Source organism: Carlito syrichta, unplaced genomic scaffold (genome assembly GCF_000164805.1).
Source record: "Carlito syrichta isolate Samal-C Ts95f unplaced genomic scaffold, Tarsius_syrichta-2.0.1 Scaffold311436, whole genome shotgun sequence".
Lineage (NCBI taxonomy): Eukaryota > Metazoa > Chordata > Mammalia > Primates > Tarsiidae > Carlito > Carlito syrichta.
In genome coordinates this window covers 219,716-235,155 of record NW_007255532.1, presented here as the reverse complement: position 1 = coordinate 235,155, position 15,440 = coordinate 219,716, and the positions used below count along the sequence as shown (strand labels likewise).

Genomic DNA, 15,440 nt, shown 5'->3' with positions numbered 1-15,440 from the left:
CCCATGGAGAGAACATCAAGAGGAGGAACTGAGGCCTCTTGACATCAGTCAGCACCCTGGGAGTGAGCCATCTTGAAAGCAGATCCAACTCATCAAGTCTTCAGATGATGTAGCCATGCCTGACACTGTGATAGCAACCTGAGAGACCCCAAGTCTAAGTAAAACACCAAAATTCCCAACCCACAGAAACTATGTGAAGTAATACATGTTTATTACTGTTTTAAAAGACTAAGTTTGAGAGTAATTTGTTTCACAGCAATGGAGAATGATCATAAAGCAAATGACATGGGGACCAGCGATCCCAGGTTTGAGTTGAGACAAGTGTAACTAGGATTGTATCTTTCAGTGATTAACTGTGCAGCCCATTTCCCCTTCTGGAGCCAGCTGGTCTTAATTTGATTCTGCAACTCTTAGTAGCCACAAATGCCACCTGTATCCTCAATAAACTTTATTGAGACACAAATAGACACAACAGAAAATACATACACATATACAGATTTTTTTTCTCTATACGATGAACAAACATCACATAGGGAATTTAAAAAGTAGATGCATGAAACGTTAAGAAAATATTGCAAAGTTCCTTGTTTACTCACACTTGAAACAGGCACATATCTCAGAGGAAGACAGGGATATACTATCCCTACAACAGAATTCACATTTGGTCTATAACAGCACACAGGTGTTAGGAGGTAATCAAAGGAGTTGGGGAACCAGTTACTCTTGATGTGACAGAATGCTCACAACACTAGTAGGACTCTGTTTAAACAAAAGACAGAATTGAGGAGGAGTCCATACTCCCTGCACAGATGCTCTGCCAGCTGTCAGCTAGGACGTAAAGCAGCTCAGTAGAAACTCTAGATTAGCTTTTTTCTTGTGGCTTGAAGGTCTGCATAACCTCTACCTTTGTGTCCACATCACAGAGTGTTTACAGAGACACACTTAGAACGATGAAACTCTCCACATGCACGCTGGTTTAGAAACCCACAGTACAGAACATTGACATCCGTTTAGAAAATGTGATTTTCAAAAGGAAAAGGAATAATAGCCAAGAGGAGAACAAACACTTTGTAAATGCTGCCACATCTATTGGCAGTGTTTCCCACCGTGATCCCTGTGGTCCCCTCTTACAGGGAGCCACCGGCATCTGTGTCTTGCTTCCTGCCACAGGTGGAGTGGAATGGATGTCTCTTGGAAGTCTACTGCCCTATAAAGTCACACCTGTGACCTCTTGGTCACTACTGTCAGAAGTCATGCATGTTACCAGGACAAGATGCCATGGAACCACCCCAATTATTCCTGTCCCAGACAAGCCTCTGGCCTCCACACCATCTTCATATTTCAGATCGGGGTTCCCTAGGCAACCTCTGTATTTTAGTAAAAAATTGTTTCCACTGTACCCTTCGTGTGTCCTCTTCCTAATGTGACAAATCCAGATGAGATGAAGTTATGGAGATCTGGTCCTCCACTTCGGTAAGCATCCTTCCCATAATGCCCTGCAAGAAGATGGGGCAGAATTACCTGACACATCCACGACACTAACACAGAAGACAACACAACTCCATCTCACCCAGCAATGATGGTGTGCTTATTTTCAAGCAGCTAGTCAGAAGATGGAAGTAGTCAGGAATACATACATATATATACAAATATAAATATTTATATATAATATATATTTATATATGATATCATATATGTAAAATATATATTACTGAAACATATACACACATATATGTATATATACATACATACATATATCTATTACTGTGCAACAAAGTCCTGAGAACATTACATTGAAAGCAGAGGAAGGTAAAAGAGACACATGGCTTAATTTTGGCATTTTTGACTAAGCACAGGGTACAGAATGTTGGTCTATTCCATCATCCTTTTCTTTGTCTCACCTTCCTTCTTTCTCTTTCTTGCCTTGTTTATTTGTTTCTTTCTTTCCAAAGTCCATCCCACTTAGTGATCTATCACAGAAACAAAGATCTGAGTACCACATGTTCTCACTCATAAGTGCACCTTGAACATTTATCATAATACTACATGAAAGGGATTGGCAGTAGTGGGCCACTGCCAAGGACGGGGGTGGGGGTACCTAATACCAATAAGGGTATCTGATCCCAAACCAGGCAAAGTGAGGACCAATGGGCAGCCCAAACTTCACCTGTATCATGACCACTTACATACCTAACCCTGAATTGTACCCCTCATCTTTAAAATTAAAAAACATATATACATATGGGCGCCTGAAGGGAACTGCTTCATGTATGTGTATGTTTAACAATCATACTACCACCTATGGGCCTATATACAGTTTTGTGACTTTAGAGAAATCCAACATCAGCTGAGGTTGACAAGTAGAATGGTGGTTATAAAGCAGTGAGAAATTTTGCATAGGCTTTTCTTCCTTGACCTTCTGCAGTAGGACCTTATCTCTCAGTCACCTAAGGCAGACATCTACCTGGGGGCTTGAGGGGAGTAAAAGATGGAGAGCAACTTAGGACTAGGATAGAAATTCAAAGAGAAAGAAGCTAATGTTCCACTTCTGATATTCAAAATAGGATTTTACAGTATGCTTGAAATACAGGCATTGTAAAGAAAGAAAGGCCTCCCTAAATGCCATCCTGAAGTATGTACATATGAAAATGGAGAAAAGTCATTTATTTCATGTTGCCACAAGAGCGTATTAAAAATTGTACTTATAGCTATAACAATGCATAGAACTACTTGAGCTATAATGTTAAGTTTAAAAGTGGACAGAATATGATACATTAAACAGGATCACAGTGCTATAACAATTCAAACCAGTGCACACAAAGAAAAAAAAAGATGGAAAGAAAGCACACCAAATTACTAACAAGTACTTGGACAGTTGAAATTTGAGTGCTATTTCTTCTATTCTTTCAGCTTGACTATATTTTTTGAATTCTTTTCTATACAAATATGCAATTTTTCTAATATAAGTAGGTAAAATAAATGTCTAATAGAAATGTTTAATGCAAAGACAACTCATGCCACAATTTTTCTTAGAGGGGCACATTCTGGATCATAGATCACAACATTGGGTGCAATCTGGAACCTTTCAGGAGTTTTTAAAAACACACACCCTCCAGACTTTACTCCAGAGAGTCTGGTTCAGCTGGGCAGCATTTGGGCGTAGGCAGGGGTATTTTTAAACAGCTGTTAGGTGATTCTAATGTGTTGCCAAGAAAGAGAATCACTGCCCTGGTATAAGTGGAAAAACAATCTAAGTTCATTTTATTCAGGTGGGTTCAATGAGCACCTCTTAGGTGCCCAGCACAAACTAACTCCAGAGTTCTAGGCTCCAGGGTTCTAGGCTCCAGTGTTCTAGGCTCCCGTGTTCTTCTGGAGAATGGAGTCTAGCTCTAGTTCCTTCCTGCTTATCCCGGATCTCAAACCTGAACATGCATCAGAACAGCCAGGAAAGCTTAAAACACATTGCTGGGCCCCACTCCCAGAGTTCCTGATTCAGTAGATCTGGGATAGGCCTCAAGAGTTTGTACTTCTATCAAGGCCCCCAGTGATGCTGATGCTGCTGGGCCAGGGACCGCACTCTGAGAATTGATGTCCTAGAGTATCAGGAACATGAGAATTTTGCTACTGTTTCCCTCATGCCCTCCCCTCTGGAATATATTACCTCATTCCGCAGGGCACACAGCTTTCCAGGAGGAACATTCTTGCTGTAAAATACTGTGGTCACAATCCATCGTTTTATAGAATAAAATTATTAGAGCTGAACTAAGAGGCTTCTGCCTGTATCCCAGGTCATGTGATAGCTCAAAAGCCGAACTCTATTACCTGGATAAATGTATCTTCACCAGCGGGAGAAGAAGGAGGCAGTCAGGGGTATGTGGAAGTGTGCACTGCCAGCCCCAGGAGGGCTGGGTCCCTTCTTCTGTAATCCTGTCCCTTTCCCTTCACCCCACTCCACAAGCTAATAGAGGAGTAGGAAAAAGAAGGAACAATTCAGAACCCTCATAAATTTGATCCTCATTAATTCAGAACTTGTGATACATCCTGCAGAATTTGGGCTGGTTTATTTTTGTGCTCCTCATAAATAACATTTTTGATAAACAAATCAATACTGAGGAAGATGGAACATAAAACTGTGCCTGTTCTACTTACAAATCATTCTTATCTGTCAGCTGGAATAAGGTCCCTAAGGACTAAGCATTGCTCTAGTGCTTGGGTGTGATGCTTGTTTGAAAAAAACTGAAACCTCCGGATCACCTACTATGCACCAGATGGAGGGATAGAGCCTTTGCAAACATAGCTTTTTTCTTTTGACCTAATAATTGCTATCATTTTATAGCATTTTGGGGTTTACAAAGATCTTTGACATACACGATTTACTTAAAATATTAGTCAATGCTGAGTGGTAAGTTGTTTGTTATTACTATTATCCCATTTTCTTGATGGAAAAACTGAGATCAAAATGTCAAAGTTGGTAGATGAGCTCTAGCACCCAGGTCTTCTGACCCCAAATCTCATGCTCCTTCCAGTGTATACACCTGGCTTCATTTACTCCTCATGAGAATCCTGTGAAAAATGATCATTTTCCCAAGTTCATAGAGCTAGTTGGTGGTAGATCCTGGAATCCAACCAGGTCAAGCCACCTTCAAAGTCTACAATCTTTCTATAACTCTCACCCTAACCACCTCACTCTTGTGGCCTGAATGAACACAGCTGTGACTCATCTGAGACAGTGGCCAGGACACAGTGGAAATGTTAGATCAGGAGAATTCCACTTGGTGATACCCAAGTTTACAGAAGTTGAAGCTCAGAAATACTGAGGTTTTGAGTGGGAAAAAAAAGAAAAGATGCTGAGGTGTCAAGACACAGGACCAAGAGCATTTTTTTGACAGGAATAAAGCATTCTTTGGTCAAACCAGTTTGGAAACTGTTGAGTTAAATGAAATGAAAAGCTACACAAAAACCAATTCTGGGGACTTCTCAAAGGCAGTGAGCACTGAACTCTCAATGGAGGCTTGGTGTTTTATAAAGGCATTTCTCAAGACACTTCCCGGGAAAGCTGCCCATGAGGTTGAGGTGGAGGAAGCACGATGACAGTTTCAGTTTTTGTTTGAGCTATGGTTCTCAAACTTGGGCATGCACCAAGACTCTCCTTTATGGTGCACAGATTGCTGGGTCCTAGCCCCAGAATTCCTAATTCAGTAGATCAGAGGTGAGGCTTGATTATTTCCCTTTCTAAAAAGTTCCCAGGTGACGCTGATGATGAATTAGGTCCAAGGACGACGTTTCATGAACCACTATGGTCAGATCAGTGACAATTCAGACTTCCTGACCCCAGGTCAGGTCTAGAATGATTTACATTCTCTGTACCCTCCAAAGTTTAGCATGAACAAGGGTGATATGAAGGAAGGAAGAACTGGTTAAAGCAAAGCCTCATGCAGGTAGACAGAAGAGAAGGGAGTCCGTCAGTGCCCCTTCTTTTGCTTGGTGATTAATAGAGCTCACGGGTTGATGATACAGATGATAGGAAAGGAAATCATAAAAGTTGCTAGCTATAATACAAAGACCCCTCTCCCTTTCTCTGTCCTGCAGTAACTATCCTGAGTCTCTGCCCCTCTGTCATTTATAGAGAAGGAGGGCAAAAGAGTACAAACTTTCACCAAATTGAAATTCCAGAGAAATAACTATATATCCAGCAGAGCTCTGGACAGAGGTAGGCAAGAGCTTTGTGAAGCTCCCCGGACATTTAGCATGAGCATTCCCACATCATAAGACAGACAAACACTCAGTCCACAGCCAGGAACAAGGGTGGCTTCAAGCTTCAGAGCAAGCTTTCCACTACCTGCTAAACCGAATGGTGCAAAGCAGCCTTTGGATGATTCCCTACCTCTGATTCTGCTAGTGCCCCCTTCCTCCCTTCACCAGTGACAACCCTCCTGAAAGTAACAAAGATTTTATTCTGGCTCAGTCGCTGTCTAGGCTTCCTTGACCTCCTGTCAGAACTCCATGCCCTTCCCAAATCTCTGCAGAAGCCAGAAGTCATAGGGACGGCACCGAGGGACAACTGTCCCCAAGCAGAAGGCAGATTAAAGCTAAAGAGAGGCCTGAGGCTGGGCTCCTGAAGTATGTAATGCCGCTGGCTTTGATAAGAAAATGACCAGAAGAAACGTTTATCTGTGAAAGAAATTTTGCTGCAAGAAACAAGAAAGGGGAATGGGGTTATATCCAAATGGTGAACTCTGTAAGTCTTAACAGAATTTTTACATCTGTGGAAATTAGACCAATAGCCATAGGTGGGAAACTGATCAGGACAACTTGCCTGGGGTTGCAGACCTGGTCAACAGAATGGATATGGAAGGACATTGATAGAGTAGAGTCCAGTGGGATAAACCCACTGGGTTCCCAGTCGGGAAGGACAAAGAGATTAAAAACTCTGGGAGAAAAGACAAGGCACAGAGGACAACTTTAGAAGTCACATCTATTTAAAATAAGACTCCCAGAGGAGAGACAAAAGAGATAATTCAGAAGCAATAATTAAACATTAATAGTTTTTTTTTTTTTCCTGAGCAGATGGAAGACTTTAGTCTTTAGATCAAAAGAAATAATCAAGTACCAGATTATGTATTAGAAGGCACCACTATCTAGATACACCCTGGTGAAATGCCATTAAAAAATAAAGGAAAAACACAAGACAACATCATAAAACATGAAATCTATAGAAAATGAAGCAACCTTTTTAAAAAATGTTGAACCTTTTATTTCTGCAGAGACAGGACAGTGTACTGGTTAAGGAACACTCTATCTGGAATTCAACTGACAAGATTCAAGCCTCTCTATGTGTCTGTTTCCTCAAATGTAAAAGGAAAACAATGATTTTATATAGTTGTTGAGAAGGTCAAATTAGTTAATATGTATAATTCATATTATGTAGCATTTAGAGCAGCACTACTGATAAGTATTATTTAAGAGTTTGCTAATATTTTTAAATGGAGATGTTTTGATTCCATTCCTTAACCTCAAAATTCATTGCAAATGATGAACAGCAAGGAGAAGAGAAAAACTTTATTGAAAAAATTAAGTCCAGGTTTGTCACTAAACAAAAGTATAATTGAGGAAAATATACACATACCCCAAAATGCACAAAAACACATACACATTAAGTCAATTCATGGAGGACTAAGGACCGAATTTAAAAAAAAACACCCCTTAGAAATTGTTAGAAAAGAATAAGGGAGAATAAGCTAATGATCTCAAAGTTGGAAAGAATTTTTAAACAAGACTTAGTCACAAACCAGAAAGAAAATAACTAAAAAATTTTAAGCCATGATACATCAAAAATATTCATGAAACTACAAGTCAAAGGTTAGAAATATACATTTTCATTAATATCCAGAACATACAAATAACTTCAAATTAATAAGAAAGTAAATCACTCAATGGAAAAAATACACAAAAATAAATAAATAGGCAACTCACAGAAGAGAAAACCCGAAAGGCAAATACACATAAAGTAGTATTCAATCTCACAAGTAATCAGGGAAATTCAAATTAAAACCATAATGAGATATCATTTCACACTCAATAGACTAGCAAAAATTAAAATGCCAGAGACTGCCAACATGAATAAGCAGGAACAAGAACTCATGTACTCTTCTTGTGGGAGTGTACATACTGCCTTGGAAAGAACTTTGGTAGTGACTAATAAAGTTGAACATGGATATGCCACAGAACTGGCAAGTCTACCTCTAGGCATATGCCCTAGAGAGATCTACACACATGTGCATAAGTATGTTCGTACGCAGTACTCTATATAAATAGACAAACTGGGGAAAAATCTATTCCCACCAAGAGAAAATTCATAAATAGTGACAGACAATATAATCCTTTACCACAGTACAAATAAAATGTAATGAAATGAAATGAACCAGACAGAGCTCTAAATATCAACATGGATGATTTTCAGTTATAATGTTGAATACACAAAGCAAACTGAAGAAAAACAGGATGGTATGATACAGAGAGAGTTTTAAAACATACAATATAACACTTTATATTGTTAAAGAATATGTACATATATAGTATTACACAAACATAGGGACATTTGTGGAATGATAGAGATTTTAATATAATAGATAATTCTGTGGGTTAGGAGTGGAACGTGACTGAGAAAAGATATAAAAAGTGCTTCTATGTTCTACTTCCTATTCTGGGTAGCTGAAGACATACTTGACTATTAACATTTTTGTGAAGTAACCATTACCTAAGAATTTTATTCATTGCCAAATTATACTTCCAGAATAAAATCAACAAAGAGTCTCCAGTTTTAAGAACTCGGGGACTAAAATACCCACGAGTCCCCCATTGAGGGGAGAATAAAAACCTACCTGATGATGAAATCTATCAAGCAAGATGTAAAACTCCAGAATTTCTAAAACTATGAATGTATTTATTTGCAATCTTCAAGCAGTATGCAAATCCAACAATTCATTAAGAAAAGACTGGAAAACTAAATTACATATTTTAAAACATTTAACGAACTATCTTTATTGACAAAAATAAAGTTAAATGATACTAGAGCTTCCCTAGAAAATCTGGTGTGCAAACAGGGTAATAAAAGTACATTGTGGTCATGAAATAAAACCTGAAGCAGCTTCAGGGACTGGGGAGTAACTTTCCATCTTTAGAGCCTGCTTGAAATGCACAACGTGCCCTCGGAACAGGCACAGAGCTGGTCTCTGACAAGCTGAGAGGGAGCTTGAATGGTGCTTAGACCCTGCTGTGCAAACAAGCATTGTTGAACTTCTCTATGGAAAAATATACCATAGACAAAAGATAAAATACATAATAAACCACAGGGACATATTTTCAATCCATGGAATGGAGCACTATTCCCTTTGATTACAAAAAAACTCAATCATATCAATAACAAAAAAGACACACATGCACAAACCATGAAAAACCAAAAAACAAAACAAAACAAAAAACTAGGAAAAAATGCACAAATAATGAGAATAGGTAGTTCCCTCCCTCAAAAATATTTTTTAAGGCCAATGAATATATAAAAATATGATGAACTCTTAATTAAGGAAATACAAATCAAAATATGAAATACCTTTTAAAAGAATCAATCAATTTGAGAAAAACTAAAAATGTGATGGTGCCCAGTGCCGGCCGGGGGAATGGGCACCTCATTGCTGTTAGTGGAACTCAAGTTTAGTAGTGCCAATTGAAGGTCATGCCTTTGACTCACTATCCTACTACTAGGTATTTATCTTACACGCATGCTCTCAAATTTTGCCATAATATATTAAACAAGTTAGGAAGTGCAGAATTGATTGCAAAGTCTCTGTCAATGGGGGACTTAGTAAACTGGAATCCATCCATATGACAAAATACTACACAGCTATTAAAAAGAATGAGGCAGAGGTATGCGTTGATGTGTGGAGATTTCCAAGATACAGAGAGTTATTTTTTTTTAAAGTAAGATACAAACCAATTTTTCAGTATGATCCATTTTACATAAATAACAATAAAATAATACATACAAAGATAATATCTATAGGTCCATATTAGGTAGGATGGTTTATAAAAACAATATTTTTTCTGGAAATAATCATGAGTACAAACTATTAAAACTTTCTTTCACTGAAGAGTGGGGCTGAGGTGAAGGGAAAAAAGTGTAAACACCTTTTATTTTTATTAATTTATTTACTGTTTGAATATTCTGTGTAATTTTTATTTTTGTAATTTTTGCAGAATATATCTGGAATTATAAAGTGGGCCCATGGGTCACTTTTTGTTTGCTTTTCTCTTTGTACTTCTTTATATACTAAAAAAAAAAAAATGTTATTTTATAAAAAGAAGTACAGGGGCTAGGAAATGGGAGGAACCATTTTTCCTTGTGTAAATGACAAGGAATTTATCAAATTCAGACACTAATACCTAACCTCACAGGAGGGTGGTGAGGATTAAATGAGATTCTGTGTATAAAGTGCTTTGCCTAATACTCTGCACCAAAAAGTCCTCAATAAATGGAAGCTGCTTTTGGCATAAGACTGCAGTCTTTCCTCCCTCCCATGCAGGGAACTCCCCAGGGTCCTCTTACTCTGCATGTGCCCCAAGCTAACCTCAGGCCAGAAAGAGTCAAGGGCACAGGGGGCTGATGAGAGCCCTGGCTTTGCTATCTGGCCTGAGGGCTCTTTCCTCTGGGAAATCCTGGGGCTGCTTCAACTTCCCAAGAACCTGCAGCCCTGACTACAATGGAGAGGGGGCTGGGGAGCTGGAGACCTCCTATCCTCTCTGCAGTCACTTTTCACTGAGCAAATAAGACAGCTTCTGAACCTGCTCTACCTAAAGGTAAACTGGGGCAGATCAGGTCTAATGGAAGATTGCACTGACAAGGACTATTAGCTAGTTTAAAAATCTCTAGAGAGCAGCGACTGGAAATGTGTTATTTCATGGGACAATTCTAGTACTTGCTCACACAAGTCCATGTGAATTGTTTCCTCCAGAGTCTGTGGAGTTAGCAGAGCTGTTGACAATACTCTGGGCAACTCCAAAGATCTCCTTCTGGTATCTTTCCTCTGCTTGTGCTGTAGCAGAGATGCAGGGGATGGTTGCCAAGCACAAAGCCCACCTAGTGAAGGCAAGGTATCCACAGCTGTGAGAGCTCAGGATAAACTATCCTAGCTTACCAGAACCATTTGGGGACCACCTTACTCAGCACTATCATTGAACATAAGAGGAAGTGTAAACCCAAAGAAGGTGAGTAGTGTCATTCTCGAGGTCACAAAGGCAAATTACTTTAGAAACAGAACCGTAGACTCTTAACTTTCAATATGGTGCTTTTCATCCTATCGTCGTGCTTTTCATCCTGTCGTCTTCTGAGTTCTCAGAAGAGCTCATCAGATACAGAAGCATAAGGAACACAGGCATGGTGGGTAAAGGGCTAAGAACCTGAAGTACAGCTCAATAACCATTGAATAAGTAGACAAATCCTCCCAAAAGCAGTTCATAAGAAAACTCCATACAATTCAAATAAACGTCCCACAAATCATCATTTTGTTGGTTTGGATTTTAAAAAACTGGAATGTTGTGTTTGAAATCAAAAACAAAAAAACAAACAAAAACATAAATATATGCTCTGTAGACAACTCCAATTGTGGCTAAGGGCAAAGAAGAGGAATGTCAAGGGCAAACTGGCAAACTGTAGGTCAACCTCATCCACTGCAACGGGGGAGCTCTACCATGGTCTCTTGCATATTATACAGACTTTAGGGTAAGACTTTTTAAAAGGAAGTGTTACATGGTTTAAACACTAAAAATAAAAATTGAAAACAACACCTTTCATGTACTCTAATTATTTAACAAAGAAAGAGGGACAGGATTGCTTGATGGTAGTTGTGGTATTTATCTTCAGAGATTTTAGGAGGGCTAAACCCTTCCCCTAACCCCTGCTACTGAGATAAAATCAAAGAATGTTGCAATGAAGGCATATTTGAGGTCACCTTTTCTAGCCTTTATATTTGTGGACACTCGGTGTGGGGAAGAAAAGTCCAAGGTCATAGAGGTGTTGACTATGGGGCTGGGACAAAAATTAGTATCTTTAACTTCCTAGCCCAGAGCTCTTCCCAACAATGCACCACACAGCCCACAGCCTGCACCATGCTGAAGGAAACTGCATAGAGGCCGGGGACCCCAGCACACATTTATTTTCTCCTCAGACACGCCGGCTGTAATCCCCTTGGAATGATGCCCAGAGTCTAACAAAATTCCTGTCTCTGACTACAGTCAGCATCTCAGAGTTGTTCTATTGTGATAAGTAGGACCCTGGCCAAGAGGGGTCCTGAAAAAATCCAGATAGAAGAGGCAAGCCATGCAGGCACTCTCTCCAAGGAAGGATGATTCTTTGCTCCAGATGTCTCATGAGAATATACTTTAGGCCTCATGGCTCTATTAAGAAATAAGAGAATTGATCAGGTGCCTCTTGTTATCATCCTGCAGATATACAGTTTGTTAGCCTCTGGGGCTATTGAGATCTGCTTTCCTCTCTGTTTCTTGACTACTTCTCACATTCTGCAAAAAGACTGTGTTTCCTATGAGTATATCCAAATTAGTGAGGTTTAACTAAATGATCTCGAGAAACAGTCACCGCCTTATGTAATTTTCTCATGTGCCTTTGGACTGAGACATTGGTGATGAATGCCTTTTCTTATCTAGAGGAAAATGTTTGAAGAAAATGTTGACATTATCTCTACTGTGCAGATGAGTAAAGTCTCAGAGAGGTTAAATAATTATACAAAGTCACACAGAGACTAAACTGTGATTTAGAACAGTCTCTAAATCCCGTCTCTCTATGCTAGGGTTTCCTTTTCTGCTACTATTCTTCCAGGAGAGCTAAGCCTGAAATGCCAAAATACTCCAGACATACCTCAGTAATACATCAAGGATAAGAGCACAGGCTTCTAATAAATCAGTATGGTTCTGATGCCAGCTGTGTGGCTCTAGATAAACCATTCATGTTTCTAAGTCTCAGTTATCCTCATCTGTAAAATGGGAATTCTGCCTGCCCCATAAGGGTGTGATGAAGATTAAATTAAGTACAATAATGAATACAAAGCACAGAATACCTTACACTTATTCAATAGTTACTCTTACTACTACTACCACCACCAGAGAAGCAAACGTCTTCAAGTGTATTGAGTATTTAAAAATATTCCAGGGAGAAAGACAAGGAAGAGTCTTGGGTTCAAAATTATTCAAAGTTCCAGGAAGAGCTCACCTCTATTTCTACTTCTGGGAGAGTGCCAAGGCTCACTCTGATCATGTCATTGTCCCTTGGTGGTTTAAGGACTTGCTGCAATTCTTAGATGTGCTTTAAAAAGGCAGACTTACTACTAAGAGGTAGTGGGAGAAGACACTTAAATCTGGGTCATCTCACATCAAAAAGAAAACTCTCCATCTCACACCTGTCTGCTCTGGTCCCTCTATGCCTCTGTGACCCTATCTTGCTCCTGAGATGCTGGGAAATTTCATCTTTGTATGGGTTAGATCATTTCTTGGTTTGGGGACAGGACAGAATTCCGCTGGAAGTACCCAGAGTCTTGTACTATATTGTCCAAATGTTGTCATTTGAATAGGGCATCGGCTGGTATTTTGTCATCTATTGACTCTGATTCTTTGGAAAAGTGGGTCACATGAGAGACTTGGGGTTAGATTAATCCAACTTTGAGGGGGTGATGGAAATACAAGCACTCTTAAGTTGGGGACGTACTTCCTGGACAGCATCTGCTCAAGGGACCCCACCTTTTCCCAAACACCTAAGAGATGCCTTCTGACTCAGAACAGAATAAAACACTAGAGACGGAAGAATTTGGCAGGCTACAATTTTTCCAGACTTTAACTCCCAATGGAAGGTTGATTTAATTTGTGGAAGGCACCCGGAGCCTTCTCTGCCTCCTTATTCATTTGGGTTGCCTTGGTCCATCTTTATAATCACCCCTAGCCTCCATCTCACTCCTCTGTGCTCATCCTGCTAAACTAGCAGAGATGAAAACCCACCAGCTGCATTTAGTAGTGATGGTTTTCAAGCCAATTATTTTACCTTTCTGGACCCTAATTTTTTCATCTGTAAAGTGAAACAAGTGATAGAACTTAATGAGGGTTTTGAATGATTAAATTATTTAATACATGAAAAGTGTTGAAGAACTTAACTAGACATACTAAGTGCTCAATAAATGGTGGCCGTTGCCATTCAAGGCCTGAGCCAAGGAACGTGGCTAGGTGAAATGATGAACAGTGCAAAGGGCAGTCACATAGTGCATGGGGAGGGTCCTCAATGCTGGGTTACCCTGACCATCTGGATTCAAGTTTGCTCTCTACTTCTTATTAGCTATGTGATTTGGGACAAATTTCTTGACCTGTTAGCTCACTCATCTATAAAATGTGGGAAATAGTAGAACCCATCTCATCAGGTGATTGGAAAAGGTCAATAAATAAATATAAATTTACGGGTTTACAACAGTGCCTGGGATATGTTAAATACTATATGTTGCAGTGTCATTGTGACAGCCCAAAGTTCTCTTAGAATTAAGGACCACAGGTTTCAAGGGACTCTCTCAACCCTTTGGGAATTCTGCTTTCCTTCCCTGGAATGTTGGTTCTTCCAATTCCCAAATGTTGTTTACAGTTTCTTCTGGTTCCTGAAACCTCCCACATCCCCTCTTCTCCTTACCCTTCAACTGAAGACTTTGCTTCCTATGAAAGGAACTCTCTTTCATGATGAATTTACATCCATTCACTTTCTCTGTCCTCCCTGCTGTTAGAGTGAGCAAAATGTCCTTGTTCCTGTTATGGGCTATTCCCTTTAAACTTCTTAAGGACCTAGCTCCTGAAATTCTTGCCTCCTCAATTATCAATTTCTCTTCCTCAACAGGCTCATTCATGCTTAAGCTTCTCCAGACTCTCATGACTTTAACCACAACATTCTCCCTTCACTCCATTACCCTACCCAGATACTGTCCCATTTCTCTGTTGTCCTTCACAGTGAAATTTGTCAAAAGACTTGTTGCTGAGAGTAACTTTCTTCACCTTACAGTTTGTTCTCGGTTCTTTCCTGTCAGGCTTGTAGGTCCATCTGTCCATCTCGCCAGTAAATCATTCTTGTCAACATTAGCTGTTGTCCTATGAACTAATGTCTACCCTAATTCAGTACAAGCTCATCTTTAATTGATTATATTTACCAAAATTCTGTTTCTAAATAAGGTCACGTTTACAGATATGAGGACTTCAATGTTTCTTTTCAGAAGATACAATTTAACTCATAGCAATAGTCAAAAGAAAACTTTATTTCTACAACTCCCACTCTGTTTCTGCCTCAGTCTTTCTCATCATCTCATACCCAACCCTTGATCCCTCTCCTGAGCTGATCCTCTCTATCACTAGTAAGGCCCATCGGAACTATCTGCAAGCTTCATCTCACATCCACTCACTCTTCTCAATCTCTCCTGCCACTTCCTAATCAAAGTCAACCACCCCTCATTTGACCACTGGCAACAGCAGAACCTGTCTTCCTACTTTTACTGCTTACCCTTTTCTGTCAATTCTCTACAAAACAGAGAGAAAAGTCATCTCTTAAAAATAGACATCAGGTCATGCTATGCCTCTCCTTAATATCTTTCAAGGCTCCTCATTTTATTAAGATACAAAAGCTAAACAATCTATAGAAGACCACATAGCCCTGCCAACTTCTCTCCCTTATACCACTTTCCCCTTGACTCTCTATAGCCACGGCAAATTATTTCTGTTCTCCAAACATGCCCAGCTCCTGGCTGTCTTACAGCCTTTGCTTTTGCAGGTTCCTCTTCCTGGAACTCTCTGTCCTCAGACCTTTGCAAGCCTAGATCCTTCTTAATCATTTAGGTTTTAATGCAGTTGTTACTTCT

The 15,440-nt window shown here is 39.6% G+C and overlaps 1 protein-coding gene across 1 annotated transcript in view; it reads right to left on the bottom strand.

Annotated features, from left to right (window-relative positions):
- Positions 1–433: 433 nt before the first annotated feature.
- The window catches only part of LOC103271204 (protein shisa-6 homolog), a 159,858-nt gene continuing 144,851 nt past the window's right edge, over positions 434–15,440 (bottom strand). Inside the window, exon 7 of the mRNA XM_021717878.1 lies at positions 434–1,496. Coding sequence (XP_021573553.1) covers positions 1,375–1,496 — 122 coding nt within the window. The 3' untranslated portion in view covers positions 434–1,374. The remainder of the gene's footprint in view (positions 1,497–15,440) is intronic.